This window comes from Nicotiana tomentosiformis, unplaced genomic scaffold, assembly GCF_000390325.3.
Source record: "Nicotiana tomentosiformis unplaced genomic scaffold, ASM39032v3 Un00001, whole genome shotgun sequence".
NCBI lineage: Eukaryota > Viridiplantae > Streptophyta > Magnoliopsida > Solanales > Solanaceae > Nicotiana > Nicotiana tomentosiformis.
Genome location: NW_027174560.1, coordinates 3,218,128 through 3,241,383, shown reverse-complemented (window position 1 = coordinate 3,241,383; position 23,256 = coordinate 3,218,128). Strand labels below are relative to the sequence as shown.

Below are 23,256 nucleotides of genomic sequence, written 5' to 3'. Positions count from 1 at the left end.
ATGTTTCAAGGATAAAAGGTTGGCACATAGTCAATCATTTCCTAGAGATGGTAAATTTTCTATTGACAGGCAGAATTGGAACATGAATTTTAAGGATGCTACCTCTGCTGCTCAAGCTGCGGCTGAGTTTTCAGAACATGCACGCCAAGCTGCAAGAGCTGTTGTAGAACTTTCAAGGTAATATTGTGTTGATGATGGTGGTTCATTCCACTTAAGCTTCAAGGATGAAAGGTTGGAACATGGGCAATCATTACCTTGAGATTGTAATGATAATTTTTCTGTTGGCAGGCAGAATTGGAACATGAAATTTAAGGATGCTACCTCTGCTGCTCAAGCAATAGCAGAATTTGCAGAACATGCAAGCCTAGCTGCCAGAGCTGTTGTAGAACTTTCAAGGAAATATCGTGCTGATGATGGTCAAGGATTAAAGGTTGGAACATGGGCAATCATTTCCTGCAGATGGTAATGGTAATTTTTCTATTAGCAGGCAGAATTGAAACATGAAATTTAAGGATGCTACCTCTGCTGCTTAAGTAGCAACTGAGTTTGCAGAACATGCTTGCCTAGCTGCCAGAATTGTTGTAGAACTTTCAATATAATATTGTGTTGATGATGGTGGTTCATGCCACTTATGTTTCAAGGATAAAAGGTTGGCACATAGTCAATCATTTCCTGGAGATGGTAAATTTTCTATTGACAGGGAGAATTGGAACATGAATTTTAAGGATGCTACCTCTGCTGCTCAAGCTGCGGCTGAGTTTTCAGAACAAGCATGCCAAGCTGCAAGAGCTGTTGTAGAACTTTCAAGGCAATATTGTGTTGATGATGGTGGTTCATTCAACGTAAGTTTCAAGGATGAAAGGTTCCAACATGGGCAATCATTTCCTTGAGATTTTAATGGTAATTTTTCTGTTGGCAGGCAGAATTGGAACATGAAATTTAAGGATGCTACCTCTGCTGCTCAACCAGTAGCTGAGTTTGCAGAACATGCAAGCCTAGCTGCCAGAGCTGTTGTAGAACTTACAAGGCAATATTGTGTTGATGATGGTGGTTCAGGCCACTTAGGTTTCAAGGATAAAAGGTTGGCACATGGTCAATCATTTCCTGGAGATGGTAAATTTTCTATTGACAGGCAGAATTGGAACATGAAATTTAAGGATGCTACCTCTTCTGCTCAAGCAGCAGCTTAGTTTGGAGAACATGCAAGCCTAGCTGCCAGAGCTGTTGTAGAACTTTCAAGGCAATATTGTGTTAATGATGGTGGTTCATGCCACTTAGGTTTCAAGGATAAAAGGTTGGAACATGGACAATCATCTCCTTGAGATGGTAATGGTAATTTTTCTATTGGCAGGCAGAATTGGAACTTGAAATTTAAGGATGCTACCTCTGTTGCTCAAGCAGCGGCTGATTTTGGAGAATATGCAAGCCTAGCTACCAGAGCTGTTGGAGAACTTTAAAGGAAATATTGTGTTGATGATGGTGGTTCATGCCACTTAGGTTTCAAGTATAAAAGGTTGGCACATGGTCAATCATTTCCTGGAGATGGTAAATTTTCTATTGACAGGCAGAATTGGAACATGAAATTTAAGGATGCTACCTCTGCTGCTCAAGCAGCGGCTGAGTTTTCAAAACTTGCATGCCTAGCTGCAAGAGCTGTTGTAGAACTTTCAATGCAATATTGTATTGATGATGGTGGTTCATGCCACTTAAGTTTCAAGGATGAGAGGTTGGAACATGGGCATTCATTTCCTTGAGATTGTAATGATAATTTTTCTGTTGGCAGGCAGAATTGTAACATGAAATTTAAGGATGCTACCTCTGCTGCTCAAGCAACAGCAGAGTTTGCAGAACATGCAAGCCTAGCTGCCAGAGCTATTGTAGAACTTTCAAGGAAATATCGTGTTGATGATGGTCAAGGATGAAAGGTTGGAACATGGGCAATCATTTCCTGCAGATGGTAATGGTAATGTTTCTATTGGCAGGCATAATTGAAACATGAAATTTAAGGATGCTACCTCTGCTTCTCAAGCAGCAACTGAGTTTGCAGAACATGCAAGCCTAGCTGCCAGAGCTGTTGTAGAACTTTCAAGATAATATTCTGTTGATGATGGTGGTTCATGCCACTTATGTTTCGAGGATAAAAGGTTGGCACATAGTCAATCATTTCCTGGAGATGGTAAATTTTCTATTGACAGGCAGAATTGGAACATGAATTTTAAGGATGCTACCTCTGCTGCTCAAGCTGCGGCTGAATTTTCAGAAAAAGCACGCCAAGCTGCAAGAGCTGTTGTAGAACTTTCAAGGCAATATTGTGTTGACGATGGTGGTTCATTCAAATTAAATTTCAAGGATGAAAGGTTGGAACATGGGCAATCATTTCCTTGAGATTGTAATGGTAATTTTTCTGTTGGCAAGCAGAATTGGAACATGAAATTTAAGGATGCTACCTCTGCTGCTCAACCAGCAGCTGAGTTTGCAGAACATGCAAGCCTAGCTGCTAGAGCTGTTGTAGAACTTTCAAGGCAATATTGTGTTGATGATGGTGGTTCAGGCCACTTAGGTTTCAAGGATAAAAGGTTGGCACATGGTCAATCATTTCCTGGAGATGGTAAATTTTCTATTGACAGGCAGAATTGGAACATGAAATTTAAGGATGCTACCTCTGCTTCTCAAGCAGCAGCTTAGTTTGGAGAACATGCAAGCCTAGCTGCCAGAGCAGTTGTAGAACTTTCAAGGCAATATTGTGTTGATGATGGTGTTTCATGCCACTTAGGTTTCAAGTATAAAAGGTTGGCACATGGTCAATCATTTCCTGGAGATGGTAAATCTTCTATTGACAGGTAGAATTGGAACATGAAATTTAAGGATGCTACCTCTGCTGCTCAAGCAGCGGCTGAGTTTTCAGAACTTGCAACCCTAGCCGCCAGAGCTTTTGTAGAACTTTCAAGGCAATATTGTGTTGATGATGGTGATTCATGCCACTTAGGTTTCAAGGATGAAAGATTGGAACATGGGAAATCATTTGCTGGAGATGGTAATGGTAATTTTTCTGTTGGCAGGCAGAATTGGAACATGAAATTTAAGGATGCTACCTCTGCTGCTCAAGCAGCGGCTGATTTTGGAGAATATGCAAGCCTAGCTACCAGAGCTGTTGGAGAACTTTAAAGGAAATATTGTGTTGATGATGGTGGTTCATTAAGGTTGGAACATGGGCAATCATTTCCTTGAGATTGTAATGGTAATTTTTCTATTGGCAGGCAGAATTGGAACATGAAATTTAAGGATGCTACCTCTGCTGCTCAAGCAGCAGCTGAGTTTGGAGAATATGCAAGCCTAGCTGCCAGAGCTGTTGTAGAACTTTCAAGGCAATATTGTGTTGATGATGGTGGTTCATGCCACTTAGGTTTCAAGTATAAAAGGTTGGCACATGGTCAATCATTTCCTGGAGATGGTAAATCTTCTATTGACAGGTAGAATTGGAACATGAAATTTAAGGATGCTACCTCTGCTGCTCAAGCAGCGGCTGAGTTTTCAGAACTTGCATGCCTAGCTGCAAGAGCTGTTGTAGAACTTTCAATGTAATATTGTATTGATGATGGTGGTTCATGCCACTTAAGTTTCAAGGATGAAAGGTTGGAACATGGGCATTCATTTCCTTGAGATTGTAATGATAATTTTTCTGTTGGCAGGCAGAATTGGAACATGAAATTTAAGGATGCTACCTCTGCTGCTCAAGCAACAGCAGAGTTTGCAGAACATGCAAGCCTAGCTGCCAGAGCTATTGTAGAACTTTCAAGGAAATATCGTGTTGATGATGGTCAAGGATGAAAGGTTGGAACATGGGCAATCATTTCCTGCAGATGGTAATGGTAATTTTTCTATTGGCAGGCAGAATTGGAACATGAAATTTAAGGATGCTACCTCTGCTGCTCAAGCAGCAGCTGAGTTTGCAGAACATGCAAGCCTAGCTGCCAGAGCTGTTGTAGAACTTTCAAGGTAATATTGTGTTGATGATGCTGGTTCATGCCACTTATGTATCAAGGATAAAAGGTTGGCACATAGTCAATCATTTCCTAGAGATGGTAAATTTTCTTTTGACAGGCAGAATTGGAACATGAATTTTAAGGATGCTACCTCTGCTGCTCAAGCTGCGGCTGAGTTTTCAGAACATGCATGCCAAGCTGCAAGAGCTTATGTAGAACTTTCAAGGCAATATTGTGTTGATGATGGTGGTTCATTCCACTTAAGTTACAAGGATGAAAGGTTAGAACATGGGCAATCATTACCTTGAGATTGTAATGATAATTTTTCTGTTGGCAGGCAGAATTGGAACATGAAATTTAAGGATGCTACCTCTGCTGCTCAAGCAGCAGCTGAGTTTGGAGAATATGCAAGCCTAGCTGCCAGAGCTGTTGTAGAACTTTCAAGGCAATATTGTGTTGATGATGGTGGTTCATGCCACTTAGGTTTCAAGTATAAAAGGTTGGCACATGGTCAATCATTTCCTGGAGATGGTAAATCTTCTATTGACAGGCAGAATTGGAACATGAAATTTAAGGATGCTACCTCTGCTGCTCAAGCAGCGGCTGAGTTTTCAGAACTTGCATGCCTAGCTGCAAGAGCTGTTGTAGAACTTTCAATGTAATATTGTATTGATGATGGTGGTTCATGCCACTTAAGTTTCAAGGATGAAAGGTTGGAACATGGGCATTCATTTCCTTGAGATTGTAATGATAATTTTTTTGTTGGCAGGCAGAATTGGAACATGAAATTTAAGGATGCTACCTCTGCTGCTCAAGCAACAGCAGAGTTTGCAGAACATGCAAGCCTAGCTGCCAGAGCTATTGTAGAACTTTCAAGGAAATATTGTGTTGATGATGGTCAAGGATGAAAGGTTGGAACATAGGCAATCATTTCCTGGAGATGGTAATGATAATTTTCCTATTGGCAGGCAGAATTGAAACATGAAATTTAAGGATGCTACCTCTGCTGCTCAAGCAGCAACTGAGTTTGCAGAACATGCAAGCCTAGCTGCCAGAGCTGTTGTAGAACTTTCAAGGCAATATTGTGTTGATGATGGTGGTTCATGCCACTTAGGTTTCAAGTATAAAAGGTTGGCACATGGTCAATCATTTCCTGGAGATGGTAAATCTTCTATTGACAGGTAGAATTGGAACATGAAATTTAAGGATGCTACCTCTGCTGCTCAAGCAGCGGCTGAGTTTTCAGAACTTGCATGCCTAGCTGCAAGAGCTGTTGTAGAACTTTCAATGTAATATTGTATTGATGATGGTGGTTCATGCCACTTAAGTTTCAAGGATGAAAGGTTGGAACATGGGCATTCATTTCCTTGAGATTGTAATGATAATTGTTCTGTTGGCAGGCAGAATTGGAACATGAAATTTAAGGATGCTACCTCTGCTGCTCAAGCAACAGCAGAGTTTGCAGAACATGCAAGCCTAGCTGCCAAAGCTATTGTAGAACTTTCAAGGAAATATCGTGTTGATGATGGTCAAGGATGAAAGGTTGGAACATGGGCAATCATTTCCTGCAGATGGTAATGGTAATTTTTCTATTGGCAGGCAGAATTGGAACATGAAATTTAAGGATGCTACCTCTGCTGCTCAAGCAGCAGCTGAGTTTGCAGAACATGCAAGCCTAGCTGCCAGAGCTGTTGTAGAACTTTCAAGGTAATATTGTGTTGATGATGCTGGTTCATGCCACTTATGTATCAAGGATAAAAGGTTGGCACATAGTCAATCATTTCCTAGAGATGGTAAATTTTCTTTTGATAGGCAGAATTGTAACATGAATTTTAAGGATGCTACCTCTGCTGCTCAAGCTGCGGCTGAGTTTTCAGAACATGCATGCCAAGCTGCAAGAGCTTATGTAGAACTTTCAAGGCAATATTGTGTTGATGATGGTGGTTCATTCCACTTAAGTTTCAAGGATGAAAGGTTAGAACATGGGCAATCATTACCTTGAGATTGTAATGATAATTTTTCTGTTGGCAGGCAGAATTGGAACATGAAATTTAAGGATGCTACCTCTGCTGCTCAAGCAGCAGCTGAGTTTGGAGAATATGCAAGCCTAGCTGCCAGAGCTGTTGTAGAACTTTCAAGGCAATATTGTGTTGATGATGGTGGTTCATGCCACTTAGGTTTCAAGTATAAAAGGTTGGCACATGGTCAATCATTTCCTGGAGATGGTAAATCTTCTATTGACAGGCAGAATTGGAACATGAAATTTAAGGATGCTACCTCTGCTGCTCAAGCAGCGGCTGAGTTTTCAGAACTTGCATGCCTAGCTGCAAGAGCTGTTGTAGAACTTTCAATATAATATTGTATTGATGATGGTGGTTCATGCCACTTAAGTTTCAAGGATGAAAGGTTGGAACATGGGCATTCATTTCCTTGAGATTGTAATGATAATTTTTCTGTTGGCAGGCAGAATTGGAACATGAAATTTAAGGATGCTACCTCTGCTGCTCAAGCAACAGCAGAGTTTGCAGAACATGCAAGCCTAGCTGCCAGAGCTATTGTAGATCTTTCAAGGAAATATTGTGTTGATGATGGTCAAGGATGAAAGGTTGGAACATGGGCAATCATTTCCTGGAGATGGTAATGATAATTTTCCTATTGGCAGGCAGAATTGAAACATGAAATTTAAGGATGCTACCTCTGCTGCTCAAGCAGCAACTGAGTTTGCAGAACATGCAAGCCTAGCTGCCAGATCTGTTGTAGAACTTTCAAGATAATATTGTGTTGATGATGGTGGTTCATGCCACTTATGTTTCAAGGATAAAAGGTTGGCACATAGTCAATCATTTCTTGGAGATGGTAAATTTTCTATTGACAGGCAGAATTGGAACATGAATTTTAAGGATGCTACCTCTGCTGCTCAAGCTGCGGCTGAGTTTTCAGAACAAGCACGCCAAGCTGCAAGAGCTGTTGTAGAACTTTCAAGGCAATATTGTGTTGATGATGGTGGTTCATTCAACTTAAGTTTCAAGGATGAAAGGTTGGAACATGGGCAATCATTTCCTTGAGATTGTAATGGTAATTTTTCTGTTGGCAGGCAGAATTGGAACATGAAATTTAAGGACGCTACCTCTGCTGCTCAACCAGCAGCTGAGTTTGCAGAACATGCAAGCCTAGCTGCCGGAGCTGTTGTAGAACTTTCAAGGCAATATTGTGTTGATGATGGTGGTTCAGGCCACTTAGGTTTCAAGGATAAAAGGTTGGCACATGGTCAATCATTTCCTGGAGATGGTAAATTTTCTATTGACAGGCAGAATTGGAACATGAAATTTAAGGATGCTACCTCTGCTGCTCAAACAGCAGCTTAGTTTGGAGAACATGCAAGCCTTGCTGCCAGAGCAGTTGTAGAACTTTCAAGGCAATATTGTGTTGATGATGGTGTTTCATGCCACTTAGGTTTCAAGGATAAAAGGTTGGCACATGGTCAATCATTTCCTCGAGATGGTAAATTTTCTATTGACAGGCAGAATTGGAACATGAAATTTAAGGATGCTACCGCTGCTGCTCAAGCAGCGGCTGAGTTTTCAGAACTTGCATGCCTAGCTGCAAGAGCTGTTGTAGAACTTTCAACGCAATATTGTATTGATGATGGTGGTTCATGCCACTTAAGTTTCAAAGATGAAAGGTTGGAACATGGGCAATCATTTCATTGAGATTGTAATGATAATTTTTCTGTTGGCAGGCAGAATTGGAACATGAAATTTAAGGATGCTACCTCTGCTGCTCAAGCAACAGCAAAGTTTGCAGAACATGCAAGCCTAGGTGCCAGAGCTCTTGTAGAACTTTCAAGGAAATATTGTGTTGATGATGGTCAAGGATGAAAGGTTGGAACATGGGTAATCATTTCCTGCAGATGGTAATGGTAATTTTTCTATTGGCAGGCAGAATTGGAACATGAAATTTAAGGATGCTACCTCTGCTGCTCAAGAAGCAGCTGAGTTTGCAGAACATGCAAGCCTAGCTGCCAGAGCTGTTGTAGAACTTTCAAGATAATATTGTGTTGATGATGGTGGTTCATGCCACTTATGTTTCAAGGATAAAAGGTTGGCACATAGTCAATCATTTCCTGGAGATGGTAAATTTTCTATTGACAGGCAGAATTGGAACATGAATTTTAAGGATGCTACCTCTGCTGCTCAAGCTGCGGCTGAGTTTTTAGAACAAGCACGCCAAGCTGCAAGAGCTGTTGTAGAACTTTCAAGGAAATATTGTGTTGATGATGGTGGTTCATTCAACTTAAGTTTCGAGGATGAAAGGTTGGAACATGGGCAATCATTTCCTTGAGATTGTAATGGTAATTTTTCTGTTAGCAGGCAGAATTGGAACATGAAATTTAAGGATGCTACCTCTGCTGCTCAACCAGCAGCTGAGTTTGCAGAACATGCAAGCCTAGCTGCCAGAGCTGTTGTAGAACTTTCAAGGCAATATTGTGTTGATGATGGTCAAGGATGAAAGGTTGGAACATGGGCAATTATTTCCTGGAGATGGTAATGGTAATTTTTCTATTGGCAGGCAGAATTGGAACATGAAATTTAAGGATGCTACCTCTGCTGCTCAAGCAACAGCTGAGTTTGGAGAACATGCAAGCCTAGCTGCCAGAGCTGTTGTAGTACTTTCAAGGCAATATTGTGTTGATGATGGTGGTTCATGCCACTTAGGTTTCAAGGATAAAAGGTTGGCACATGGTCAATCATTTCCTGGAGATGGTAAATTTTCTATTGACAGGCAGAATTGAAACATGAAATTTAAGGATGCTACCTCTGCTGCTCAAGCAGCGGCTGAGTTTTTAGAACATGCACGCCTAGCTTCAAGAGCTATTGTAGAACTTTAAAGGCAATATTGTGTTGATGATGGTGGTTCATGCCACTTAAGTTTCAAGGATGAAAGGTTGGAACATGGGCACTCATTTCCTTGAGATTGTAATGGTAATTTTTCTGTTGGCAGGCAGAATTGGAACATGAAATTTAAGGATGCTACCTCTGCTGCTCAAGTAGCAGCTTAGTTTGCAGAACATGGAAGCCTAGCTGCCAGAGCTGTTGTAGAACTTTCAAGGCAATATTGTGTTGATGATGGTCAAGGATGAAAGGTTGGAACATGGGCAATCATTTCCTGGAGATGGTAATGGTAATTTTTCTATTGGCAGAGGCAGAATTGGAACATGAAATTTAAGGATGCTACCTCTGCTGCTCAAGCAGCAGCTGAGTTTGGAGAACATGCAAGCCTAGCTGCCAGAGCTGTTGTAGTACTTTCAAGGCAATATTGTGTTGATGATGGTGGTTCATGACACTTAGGTTTCAAGGATAAAAGGTTGGCACATGGTCAATCATTTCTTGGAGATGGTAAATTTTCTATTGACATGCAGAATTGGAACAAGAAATTTAAGGATGCTACCTCTGCTGCTCAAGCAGCGGCTGAGTTTTCAGAACTTGCATGCCTAGCTGCAAGAGCTGTTGTAGAACTTTCAAGGCAATATTGTATTGATGATGGTGGTTCATGCCACTTAAGTTTCAAGGATGATAGGTTGGAACATGGGCAATCATTTCCTTGATATTGTAATGATAATTTTTCTGTTGGCAGGCAGAATTGGAACATGAAATTTAAGGATGCTACCTCTGCTGCTCAAGCAACATCAGAGTTTGAAGAACATGTAAGCCTAGCTGCCAGAGCTGTTGTAGAACTTTCAAGAAAATATTGTGTTGATGATGGTCAAGGATGAAAGGTTTGAACATGGGCAATCATTTCCTGGAGATGGTAATGGTAATTTTTCTATTGGCAGGCAGATTGGAACATGAAATTTAAGGATGCTACCTCTGCTGCTCAAGCAGCAGCTGAGTTTGCAGAACATGCAAGCCTAGCTAACACAGCTGTTGTAGAACTTTCAAGGTAATATTGTGTGGATGATGGTGGTTCATGCCAATTATGTTTCAAGGATAAAAGGTTGGCACATGGTCAATCATTTCCTGGAGATGGTAAATTTTCTATTGACAGGCAGAATTGAAACATGAAATTTAAGGATGCTACCTCTGCTGCTCAAGCAGCGGCTGAGTTTTTAGAACATGCACGCCTAGCTTCAAGAGCTATTGTAGAACTTTAAAGGCAATATTGTGTTGATGATGGTGGTTCATGCCACTTAAGTTTCAAGGATGAAAGGTTGGAACATGGGCAATCATTTCCTTGAGATTGTAATGGTAATTTCCCTGTTGGCAGGCAGAATTGGAACATGAAATTTAAGGGTGCTACCTCTGCTGCTCAAGCAGCAGCTGAGTTTGCAGAACATGCAAGCCTAGCTTCCAGAGCTGTTGTAGAACTTTCAAGGCAATATTGTGTTGATGATGGTCAAGGATGAAAGGTTGGAACATGGGCAATCATTTCCTGGAGATGGTAATGGTAATTTTTCTATTGGCAGGTAGAATTGGAACATGAAATTTAAGGATGCTACCTCTGCTGCTCAAGCAGCAGCTGAGTTTGGAGAACATGCAAGCCTAGCTGCCAGAGCTGTTGTAGTACTTTCAAGGCAATATTGTGTTGATGATGGTGGTTCATGACACTTAGGTTTCAAGGATAAAAGGTTGGCACATGGTCAATCATTTCTTGGAGATGGTAAATTTTCTATTGACATGCAGAATTGGAACAAGAAATTTAAGGATGCTACCTCTGCTGCTCAAGCAGCGGCTGAGTTTTCAGAACTTGCATGCCTAGCTGCAAGAGCTGTTGTAGAACTTTCAAGGCAATATTGTATTGATGATGGTGGTTCATGCCACTTAAGTTTCAAGGATGATAGGTTGGAACATGGGCAATCATTTCCTTGATATTGTAATGATAATTTTTCTGTTGGCAGGCAGAATTGGAACATGAAATTTAAGGATGCTACCTCTGCTGCTCAAGCAACAGCAGAGTTTGAAGAACATGTAAGCCTAGCTGCCAGAGCTGTTGTAGAACTTTCAAGGAAATATTGTGTTGATGATGGTCAAGGATGAAAGGTTTGAACATGGGCAATCATTTCCTGGAGATGGTAATGGTAATTTTTCTATTGGCAGGCAGATTGGAACATGAAATTTAAGGATGCTACCTCTGCTGCTCAAGCAGCAGCTGAGTTTGCAGAACATGCAAGCCTAGCTAACAGAGCTGTTGTAGAACTTTCAAGGTAATATTGTGTGGATGATGGTGGTTCATGCCAATTATGTTTCAAGGATAAAAGGTTGGCACATGGTCAATCATTTCCTGGAGATGGTAAATTTTCTATTGACAGGCAGAATTGGAACATGAATTTTAAGGATGTTACCTCTACTGCTCAAGATGCGGCTGAGTTTTCAGAACATACACGCCAAGCTGCAAGAGCTGTTGTAGAACTTTCAAGGAAATATTGTGTTGATGATGGTGGTTCATTCCACTTAAGTTTCAAGGATGAAAGGTTGGAACATGGGAAATCATTTCCTTGAGATTGTAATGGTAATTTCCCTGTTGGCAGGCAGAATTGGAACATGAAATTTAAGGGTGCTACCTCTGCTGCTCAAGCAGCAGCTGAGTTTGCAGAACATGCAAGCCTAGCTTCCAGAGCTGTTGTAGAACTTTCAAGGCAATATTGTGTTGATGATGGTCAAGGATGAAAGGTTGGAACATGGGCAATCATTTCCTGGAGATGGTAATGGTAATTTTTCTATTGGCAGGTAGAATTGGAACATGAAATTTAAGGATGCTACCTCTGCTGCTCAACCAGCAGCTGAGTTTGCAGAACATGCAAGCCTAGCTGCCAGAGCTGTTGTAGAACTTTCAAGGTAATATTGTGTTGATGATGGTGGTTCATGCCAATTATGTTTCAAGGATAAAAGGTTGGCACATGGTCAATCATTTCCTGGAGATGGTAAATTTTCTATTGACAGGCAGAATTGGAACATGAATTTTAAGGATGCTACCGCTACTGCTCAAGATGCGGCTTAGTTTTCAGAACAAGCACGCCAAGCTGCAAGAGCTGTTGTAGAACTTTCAAGGAAATATTGTGTTGATGATGGTGGTTCATTCCACTTAAGTTTCAAGGATGAAAGGTTGGAACATGGGCAATCATTTCCTTGAGATTGTAATGGTGATTTCCCTGTTGGCAGGCAGAATTGGAACATGAAATTTAAGAGTGCTACCTCTACTGCTCAAGCAGCAGCTGAGTTTGCAGAACATGCAAGCCTAGCTTCCAGAGCTGTTGTAGAACTTTCAAGGCAATATTGTGTTGATGATGGTCAAGGATAAAAGGTTGGAACATGGGCAATCATTTCCTGGAGATGGTAATGGTAATTTTTCTATTGGCAGGCAGAATTGGAACATGAAATTTAAGGATGCTACCTCTGCTGCTCAACCAGCAGCTGAGTTTGCAGAACATGCAAGCCTAGCTGCCAGAGCTATTGTAGAACTTTCAAGGTAATATTGTGTTGATGATGGTGGTTCCTGCCAATTATGTTTCAAGGATAAAAGGTTGGCACATGGTCAATCATTTCCTGGAGATGGTAAATTTTCTATTGACAGGTAGAATTGGAACATGAATTTTAAGGATGCTACCTCTGCTGCTCAAGATGCGGCTGAGTTTTCAGAACATGCACGCCAAGCTGCAAGAGTGTTGTAGAACTTTCAAGGAAATATTGTGTTGATGATGGTGGTTCATTCCACTTAAGTTTCAAGGATGAAAGGTTGGAACATGGGCAATCATTTCCTTGAGATTGTAATGGTAATTTTTCTATTGGTAGGGAGAATTGGAACATGAAATTTAAGGATGCTACCTCTGCTGCTCAAGCAACAACTGAGTTTGGAGAACATGCAAGCTTAGCTGCCAGAGCTGTTGTAGAACTTTTAAGGCAATATTGTGTTGATGATGGTGGTTCATGCCACTTAGGTTTCAAGGATAAAAGGTTGGCACATGGTCAATCATTTCCTGGAGATGGTAAATTTTCTATTGACAGGCAGAATTGGAACATGAAATTTAAGGATGCTACCTCTGCTGCTCAAGCAGCGGCTGAGTTTTCAGAACTTGCATGTCTAGATGCAATAGCTGTTGTAGAACTTTCAAGGCAATATTATATTGATGATGGTGGTTCATGCCACTTAAGTTTCAAGGATGAAAGGTTGGAACATGGGCAATCATTTCCTTGAGAGTGTAATGATAATTTTTCTGTTGGCAGGCAGAATTGGAACATGAAATTTAAGGATGCTACCTCTGCAGCTCAAGCAACCGCAGAGTTTGCAGAACATGCAAGCCTAGCTGCCACAGCTGTTGTAGAACATTCAAGGAAATATTATGTTGATGATGGTCAAGGATGAAAGGTTGGAACATGGGCAATCATTTCCTGGAGATGGTAATGGTAATTTTTCTATTGGCAGGCAGAATTGGAACATGCAAGCCTAGCTGCCAGAGTTGTTGTAGAACTTTCAAGGTAATATTGTGTTGATGATGGTGGTTCATGCCAATTATGTTTCAAGGATAAAAGGTTGGCACATGGTCAATCATTTCCTGGAGATGGTAAATTTTCTATTGACAGGCAGAATTGGAACATGAATTTTAAGGATGCTACCTCTGCTGCTCAAGATGCGGCTGAGTTTTCAGAACATGCACGCCAAGCTGCAAGAGCTGTTGTAGAACTTTCAAGGAAATATTGTGTTGATGATGGTGTTTCATTCCACTTAAGTTTCAAGGATGAAAGGTTGGAACATGGGCAATCATTTCCTTGAGATTGTAATGGTAATTTTTCTATTGGTAAGTAGAATTGGAACATGAAATTTAAGGATGCTACCTCTGCTGCTCAAGCAGCAACTGAGTTTGGAGAACATGCAAGCCTAGCTGCCAGAGCTGTTGTAGAACTTTCAAGGCAATATTGTGTTGATGATGGTGGTTCATGCCACTTAGGTTTCAAGGATAAAAGGTTGGCACATGGTCAATCATTTCCTGGAGATGGTAAATTTTCTATTGACAGGTAGAATTGGAACATGAAATTTAAGGATGCTACCTCTGCTGCTCAAGCAACGGCTGAGTTTTCAGAACTTGCATGACTAGATGCAAGAGCTGTTGTAGAACTTTCAAGGCAATATTATATTGATGATGGTGGTTCATGCCACTTAAGTTTCAAGGATGAAAGGTTGGAACATGGGCAATCATTTCCTTGAGATTGTAATGATAATTTTTCTGTTGGCAGGCAGAATTGGAACATGAAATTTAAGGATGCTACCTCCGCTGCTCAAGCAACAGCAGAGTTTGCAGAACATGCAAGCCTAGCTGCCAGAGCTGTTGTAGAACTTTCAAGGCAATATTGTGTTGATGATGGTCAAGGATAAAAGTTTGGAACATGGGCAATCATTTCTTGGAGATGGTAATGGTAATTTTTCTATTGGCAGGCAGAATTGGAACATGAAATTTAAGGATGCTACCTCTACTGCTCAAGCAGCAGCTGAGTTTGCAGAACATGCAAGCCTAGCTGCCAGAGCTGTTGTAGAACTTTCAAGATAATATTGTGTTGATGATGGTGGTTCATGCCACTTATGTTTCAAGGATAAAAGATTGGCACATAGTCAATCATTTCCTGGAGATGGTAAATTTTCTATTGACAGGCAGAATTGGAACATGAATTTTAAGGATGCTACCTCTGCTGCTCAAGCTGCGGCTGAGTTTTCAGAACAAGCACGCCAAGCTGCAAGAGCTGTTGTAGAACTTTCAAGGCATTATTGTGTTGATGATGGTGGTTCATTCAACTTAAGTTTCAAGGATGAAAGGTTGGAACATGGGCAATCATTTCCTTGAGATTGTAATGGTAATTTTTCTGTTGGCAGGCAGAATTGGAACATGAAATTTAAGGATGCTACCTCTGCTGCTCAACCAGCAGCTGAGTTTGCAGAACATGCAAGCCTAGCTGCCAGAGCTGTTGTAGAACTTTCAAGGTAATATTGTGTTGATGATGGTGGTTCATGCCACTTAGGTTTCAAGGATAAAAGGTTGGCACATGGTCAATCATTTCTTGGAGATGGTAAATTTTCTATTGACATGTAGAATTGGAACAAGAAATTTAAGGATGCTACCTCTGCTGCTCAAGCAGCGGCTGAATTTTCAGAACTTGCATGCCTAGCTGCAAGAGCTGTTGTAGAACTTTCAAGGCAATATTGTATTGATGATAGTGGTTCATGCCACTTAAGTTTCAAGTATGATAGGTTGGAACATGGGCAATCATTTCCTTGATATTGTAATGATAATTTTTCTGTTGGCAGGCAGAATTGGAACATGAAATTTAAGGATGCTACCTCTGCTGCTCAAGCAACAGCAGAGTTTGAAGAACATGTAAGCCTAGCTGCCAGAGCTGTTGTAGAACTTTCAAGGAAATATTATGTTGATGATGGTCAAGGATGAAAGGTTTGAACATGGGCAATCATTTCCTGGAGATGGTAATGGTAATTTTTCTATTGGCAGTCAGAATTGGAACATGAAATTTAAGGATGCTACCTCTGCTGCTCAAGCAGCAGCTGAGTTTGCAGAACATGCAAGCCTAGCTGCCAGAGCTGTTGTAGAACTTTCAAGGTAATATTGTGTTTATGATGGTGGTTCATGCCAATTATGTTTCAAGGATAAAAGGTTGGCACATGGTCAATCATTTCCTGGAGATGGTAAATTTTCTATTGACAGGCAGAATTGGAACATGAATTTTAAGGATGCTACCTCTGCTGCTCAAGATGCGGCTGAGTTTTCAGAACATGCACGCCATGTTGCAAGAGCTGTTGTAGAACTTTCAAGGAAATATTGTGTTGATGATGGTGGTTCATTCCACTTAAGTTTCAAGGATGAAAGCTTGGAACATGGGCAATCATTTCCTTGAGATTGTAATGGTAATTTCCCTGTTGGCAGGCAGAATTGGAACATGAAATTTAAGGGTGCTACCTCTGCTGCTCAAGCAGCAGCTGAGTTTGCAGAACATGCAAGCCTAGCTTCCAGAGCTGTTGTAGAACTTTCAAGGCAATATTGTGTTGATGATGGTCAAGGATGAAAGGTTGGAACATGGGCAATCATTTCCTGGAGATGGTAATGGTAATTTTTCTATTGGCAGGCAGAATTGGAACATGAAATTTAAGGATGCTACCTCTGCTGCTCAACCAGCAGCTGAGTTTGCAGAACATGCAAGCCTAGCTGCCAGAGCTGTTGTAGAACTTTCAAGGTAATATTGTGTTGATGATAATGGTTCATGCCAATTATGTTTCAAGGAGAAAAGGTTGGCACATGGTCAATCATTTCCAGGAGATGGTAAATTTTCTATTGACAGGCACAATTGGAACATGAATTTTAAGGATGCTACCTCTGGTGCTCAAGATGCGGCTGAGTTTTCAGAACATGCACGCCAAGCTGCAAGAGCTGTTGTAGAACTTTCAAGGAAATATTGTGTTGATGATGGTGGTTCATTCCACTTAAGTTTCAGGGATGAAAGGTTGGAACATGGGCAATCATTTCCTTGAGATTGTAATGGTAATTGTTCTATTGGTAGGCAAAATTGGAACATGAAATTTAAGGATGCTACCTCTGCTGCTCAAGCAGCAACTGAGTTTGGAGAACATGCAAGCCTAGCTGCCAGAGCTGTTGTAGAACTTTCAAGGCAATATTGTGTTGATGATGGTGGTTCATGCCACTTAGGTTTCAAGGATAAATGGTTGGCACATGGTCAATCATTTCCTGGAGATGGTAAATTTTCTATTGACAGGCAGAATTGGAACATGAAATTTAAGGATGCTACCTCTGCTGCTCAAGCTGCGGCTGAGTTTTCAGAACAAGCACACCAAGCTGCAAGAGCTGTTGTAGAACTTTCAAGGCAATATTGTGTTGATGATGGTGGTTCATTCAACTTAAGTTTCAAGGATGAAAGGTTGGAACATGGGCAATCATTTCCTTGAGATTGTAATGGTAATTTTTCTGTTGGCAGGCAGAATTGGAACATAAAATTTAAGGATGCTACCTCTGCTGCTCAACCAGCAGCTGAGTTTGCAGAACATGCAAGCCTAGCTGCCAGAGCTGTTGTAGAACTTTCAAGGCAATATTGTGTTGATGATGGTCAAGGATAAAAGTTTGGAACATGGGCAATCATTTCCTGGAGATGGTAATGGTAATTTTTCTATTGGCAGGCAGAATTGGAACATGAAATGTAAGGATGCTACCTCTGCTGCTCAAGCAGCAGCTGAGTTTGGAGAACATGCAAGCCTAGCTGCCAGAGCTGTTGTAGTACTTTCAAGGCAATATTGTGTTGATGATGGTGGTTCATGCCACTTAGGTTTCAAGGATAAAAGGTTGGCACATGGTCAATCATTTCCTGGAGATGGTAAATTTTCTATTGACAGGCAGAATTGGAACATGAAATTTAAGGATGCTACCTCTGCTACTCAAGCAGCGGCTGAGTTTTCAGAACATGCACGCCTAGCTTCAAGAGCTGTTGTAGAACTTTAAAGGCAATATTGTGTTGATGATGGTGGTTCATGCCACTTAAGTTTCAAGGATGAAAGGTTGGAACATGGGCACTCATTTCCTTGAGATTGTAATGGTAATTTTTCTGTTGGCAGGCAGAATTGGAACATGAAATTTAAGGATGCTACCTCTGGTGCTCAAGTAGCAGCTTAGTTTGCAGAACATGCAAGCCTAGCTGCCAGAGCTGTTGTAGAACTTTCAAGGCAATATTGTGTTGATGATGGTGGTTCATGCCACTTAGGTTTCAAGGATAAAAGGTTGGCACATGGTCAATCATTTCTTGGAGATGGTAAATTTTCTATTGACATGTAGAATTGGAACAAGAAATTTAAGGATGCTACCTCTGCTGCTCAAGCAGCGGCTGAGTTTTCAGAACTTGCATGCCTAGCTGCAAGAGCTGTTGTAGAACTTTCAAGGCAATATTGTATTGATGATGGTGGTTCATGCCACTTAAGTTTCAAGTATGATAGGTTGGAACATGGGCAATCATTTCCTTGATATTGTAATGATAATTTTTCTGTTGGCAGGCAGAATTGGAACATGAAATTTAAGGATGCTACCTCTGCTGCTCAAGCAACAGCAGAGTTTGAAGAACATGTAAGCCTAGCTTCCAGAGCTGTTGTAGAACTTTCAAGGAAATATTATGTTGATGATGGTCAAGGATGAAAGGTTTGAACATGGGCAATCATTTCCTGGAGATGGTAATGGTAATTTTTCTATTGGCAGTCAGAATTGGAACATGAAATTTAAGGATGCTACCTCTGCTGCTCAAGCAGCAGCTGAGTTTGCAGAACATGCAAGCCTAGCTGCCAGAGCTGTTGTAGAACTTTCAAGGTAATATTGTGTTGATGATGGTGGTTCATGCCAATTATGTTTCAAGGATAAAAGGTTGGCACATGGTCAATCATTTCCTTGAGATGGTAAATTTTCTATTGACAGGCAGAATTGGAACATGAATTTTAAGGATGCTACCTCTGCTGCTCAAGATGCGGCTGAGTTTTTAGAACATGCACGCCAAGCTGCAGGAGCAGTTGTAGAACTTTCAAGAAAATATTGTGTTCATGATGGTGGTTCATTCCACTTAAGTTTCAAGGATGAAAGGTTGGAACATGGGCAATCATTTCCTTGAGATTGTAATGGTAATTTCCCTGTTGGCAGGCAGAATTGGAACATGAAATTTAAGGGTGCTACCTCTGCTGCTCAAGCAGCAGCTGAGTTTGTAGAACATGCAAGCCTAGCTTCCAGAGCTGTTGTAGAACACAATATTGTGTTGATGATGGTCAAGGATGAAAGGTTGGAACATGGGCAATCATTTCCTGGAGATGGTAATGGTAATTTTTCTATTGGCAGGCTGAATTGGAACATGAAATTTAAGGATGCTACCTCTGCTGCTCAACCAGCAGCTGAGTTTGCAGAACATGCAAGCCTAGCTGCCAGAGCTGTTGTAGAACTTTCAAGGTAATATTGTGTTGATGATGGTGGTTCATGCCAATTATGTTTCAAGGAAAAAGGTTGGCACATGGTCAATCATTTCCTGGAGATGGTAAATTTTCTATTGACAGGCAGAATTGGAACATGAATTTTAAGGATGCTACCTCTGCTGCTCAAGATGCGGCTGAGTTTTCAGAACATGCACGCCAAGCTGCAAGAGCTGTTGTAGAACTTTCAAGGAAATATTGTGTTGATGATGGTGGTTCATTCCACTTAAGTTTCAAGGATGAAAGGTTGGAACATGGGCAATCATTTCCTTGAGATTGTAATGGTAATTTCCCTGTTGGCAGGCAGAATTGGAACATGAAATTTAAGGGTGCTACCTCTGCTGCTCAAGCAGCAGCTGAGTTTGCAGAACATGCAAGCCTAGCTTCCAGAGCTGTTGTAGAACTTTCAAGGCAATATTGTGTTGATGATGGTCAAGGATGAAAGGTTGGAACATGGGCAATCATTTCCTGGAGATGGTAATGGTAATTTTTCTATTGGCAGGCAGAATTGGAACATGAAATTTAAGGATGCTACCTCTGCTGCTCAACCAGCAGCTGAGTTTGCAGAACATGCAAGCCTAGCTGCCAGAGCTGTTGTAGAACTTTCAAGGTAATATTATGTTGATGATGGTGGTTCATGCCAATTATGTTTCAAGGAGAAAAGGTTGGCACATGGTCAATCATTTCCAGGAGATGGTAAATTTTCTATTGACAGGCAGAATTGGAACATGAATTTTAAGGATGCTACCTCTGCTGCTCAAGATGCGGCTGAGTTTTCAGAACATGCACGCCAAGCTGCAAGAGCTGTTGTAGAACTTTCAAGGAAATATTGTGTTGAAGATGGTGGTTCATTCCACTTAAGTTTCAGGGATGAAAGGTTGGAACATGGGCAATCATTTCCTTGAGATTGTAATGGTAATTGTTCTATTGGTAGGCAGAATTGGAACATGAAATTTAAGCATGCTACCTCTGCTGCTCAAGCAGCAACTGAGTTTGGAGAACATGCAAGCCTAGCTGCCAGAGCTGTTGTAGAACTTTCAAGGCAATATTGTGTTGATGATGGTGGTTCATGCCACTTAGGTTTCAAGGATAAATGGTTGGCACATGGTCAATCATTTCCTGGAGATGGTAAATTTTCTATTGACAGGCAGAATTGGAACATGAAATTTAAGGATGCTACCTCTGCTGCTCAAGCTGCGGCTGAGTTTTCAGAACAAGCACGCCAAGCTGCAAGAGCTGTTGTAGAACTTTCAAGGCAATATTGTGTTGATGATGGTGGTTCATTCAACTTAAGTTTCAAGGATGAAAGGTTGGAACATGGGCAATCATTTCCTTGAGATTGTAATGGTAATTTTTCTGTTGGCAGGCAGAATTGGAACATAAAATTTAAGGATGCTACCTCTGCTGCTCAACCAGCAGCTGAGTTTGCAGAACATGCAAGCCTAGCTGCCAGAGCTGTTGTAGAACTTTCAAGGCAATATTGTGTTGATGATGGTCAAGGATAAAAGTTTGGAACATGGGCAATCATTTCCTGGAGATGGTAATGGTAATTTTTCTATTGGCAGGCAGAATTGGAACATGCAAGCCTAGCTGCCAGAGCTGTTGTAGAACTTTCAAGGTAATATTGTGTTGATGATGGTGGTTCATGCCACTTATGTTTCAAGGATAAAAGGTTGGCACATGGTCAATCATTTCCTGGAGATGGTAAATTTTCTATTGACAGGCAGAATTGGAACATGAAATTTAAGGATGCTACCTCTGCTGCTCAAGAAGCGGCTGAGTTTTCAGAATATGCACGCCTAACTGCAAGAGCTGTTGTAGAACTTTCAAGGCAATATTGTGTTGATGATGGTGGTTCATGCCACTTAAGTTTCAAGGATGAAAGGTTGGAACATGGGCACTCATTTCCTTGAGATTGTAATGGTAATTTTTCTGTTGGCAGGCAGAATTGGAACATGAAATTTAAGGATGCTACCTCTGGTGCTCAAGTAGCAGCTTAGTTTGCAGAACATGCAAGCCTAGCTGCCAGAGCTGTTGTAGAACTTTCAAGGCAATATTGTGTTGATGATGGTGGTTCATGCCACTTAGGTTTCAAGGATAAAAGGTTGGCACATGGTCAATCATTTCTTGGAGATGGTAAATTTTCTATTGACATGTACAATTGGAACAAGAAATTTAAGGATGCTACCTCTGCTGCTCAAGCAGCGGCTGAGTTTTCAGAACTTGCATGCCTAGCTGCAAGAGCTGTTGTAGAACTTTCAAGGCAATATTGTATTGATGATGGTGGTTCATGCCACTTAAGTTTCAAGTATGATAGGTTGGAACATGGGCAATCATTTCCTTGATATTGTAATGATAATTTTTCTGTTGGCAGGCAGAATTGGAACATGAAATTTAAGGATGCTACCTCTGCTGCTCAAGCAACAGCAGAGTTTGAAGAACAAGTAAGCCTAGCTTCCAGAGCTGTTGTAGAACTTTCAAGGAAATATTATGTTGATGATGGTCAAGGATGAAAGGTTTGAACATGGGCAATCATTTCCTGGAGATGGTAATGGTAATTTTTCTATTGGCAGTCAGAATTGGAACATGAAATTTAAGGATGCTACCTCTGCTGCTCAAGCAGCAGCTGAGTTTGCAGAACATGCAAGCCTAGCTGCCAGAGCTGTTGTAGAACTTTCAAGGTAATATTGTGTTGATGATGGTGGTTCATGCCAATTATGTTTCAAGGATAAAAGGTTGGCACATGGTCAATCATTTCCTTGAGATGGTAAATTTTCTATTGACAGGCAGAATTGGAACATGAATTTTAAGGATGCTACCTCTGCTGCTCAAGATGCGGCTGAGTTTTCAGATCATGCACGCCAAGCTGCAGGAGCAGTTGTAGAACTTTCAAGAAAATATTGTGTTCATGATGGTGGTTCATTCCACTTAAGTTTCAAGGATGAAAGGTTGGAACATGGGCAATCATTTCCTTGAGATTGTAATGGTAATTTCCCTGTTGGCAGGCAGAATTGGAACATGAAATTTAAGGGTGCTACCTCTGCTGCTCAAGCAGCAGCTGAGTTTGTAGAACATGCAAGCCTAGCTTCCAGAGCTGTTGTAGAACACAATATTGTGTTGATGATGGTCAAGGATGAAAGGTTGGAACATGGGCAATCATTTCCTGGAGATGGTAATGGTAATTTTTCTATTGGCAGGCAGAATTGGAACATGAAATTTAAGGATGCTACCTCTGCTGCTCAACCAGCAGCTGAGTTTGCAGAACATGCAAGCCTAGCTGCCAGAGCTGTTGTAGAACTTTCAAGGTAATATTGTGTTGATGATGGTGGTTCATGCCAATTATGTTTCAAGGAAAAAGGTTGGCACATGGTCAATCATTTCCTGGAGATGGTAAATTTTCTATTGACAGGCAGAATTGGAACATGAATTTTAAGGATGCTACCTCTTCTGCTCAAGATGCGGCTGAGTTTTCAGAACATGCACGCCAAGCTGCAAGAGCTGTTGTAGAACTTTCAAGGAAATATTGTGTTGATGATGGTGGTTCATTCCACTTAAGTTTCAAGGATGAAAGGTTGGAACATGGGCAATCATTTCCTTGAGATTGTAATGGTAATTTCCCTGTTGGCAGGCAGAATTGGAACATGAAATTTAAGGGTGCTACCTCTGCTGCTCAAGCAGCAACTGAGTTTGCAGAACATGCAAGCCTAGCTTCCAGAGCTGTTGTAGAACTTTCAAGGCAATATTGTGTTGATGATGGTCAAGGATGAAAGGTTGGAACATGGGCAATCATTTCCTGGAGATGGTAATGGTAATTTTTCTATTGGCAGGCAGAATTGGAACATGACATTTAAGGATGCTACCTCTGCTGCTCAACCAGCAGCTGAGTTTGCAGAACATGCAAGCCTATCTGCCAGAGCTGTTGTAGAACTTTCAAGGTAATATTGTGTTGATGATGGTGGTTCATGCCAATTATGTTTCAAGGAGAAAAGGTTGGCACATGGTCAATCATTTCCAGGAGATGGTAAATTTTCTATTGACAGGCAGAATTGGAACATGAATTTTAAGGATGCTACCTCTGCTGCTCAAGATGCGGCTGAGTTTTCAGAACATGCACGCCAAGCTGCAAGAGCTGTTGTAGAACTTTCAAGGAAATATTGTGTTGAAGATGGTGGTTCATTCCACTTAAGTTTCAGGGATGAAAGGTTGGAACATGGGCAATCATTTCCTTGAGATTGTAATGGTAATTGTTCTATTGGTAGGCAGAATTGGAACATGA

General features: G+C 41.1%; 1 protein-coding gene across 1 annotated transcript; it reads left to right on the top strand.

The window, feature by feature from the left end:
- The first annotated feature begins 713 nt into the window (after nt 1–713).
- On the top strand, nt 714–21,493 carry LOC138903780 (uncharacterized). Its single transcript, XM_070192347.1, has 8 exons — nt 714–808; nt 2,196–2,303; nt 4,102–4,263; nt 5,796–5,957; nt 6,859–6,966; nt 20,128–20,235; nt 20,704–20,811; nt 21,355–21,493. Exons 1-8 carry the CDS (start codon nt 714–716, stop codon nt 21,491–21,493), a joined length of 990 nt encoding a protein of 329 aa, XP_070048448.1.
- The last annotated feature ends 1,763 nt before the right edge of the window (nt 21,494–23,256 follow it).

Excerpts from the sequence above, each read along its gene's own strand:
- LOC138903780 (XM_070192347.1), top strand. The coding sequence starts at position 714 with ATGAATTTTAAGGATGCTACCTCTGCTGCTCAAGCTGCGGCTGAGTTT. Across the intron at positions 4,264-5,795 it reads TTAAGTTACAAGGATGAAAG|GCAGAATTGTAACATGAATT; the intron begins GTTAGAACATGG and ends TTCTTTTGATAG. Across the intron at positions 20,812-21,354 it reads GCTGTTGTAGAACTTTCAAG|GCAGAATTGGAACATGAAAT; the intron begins GCAATATTGTGT and ends TTCTGTTGGCAG.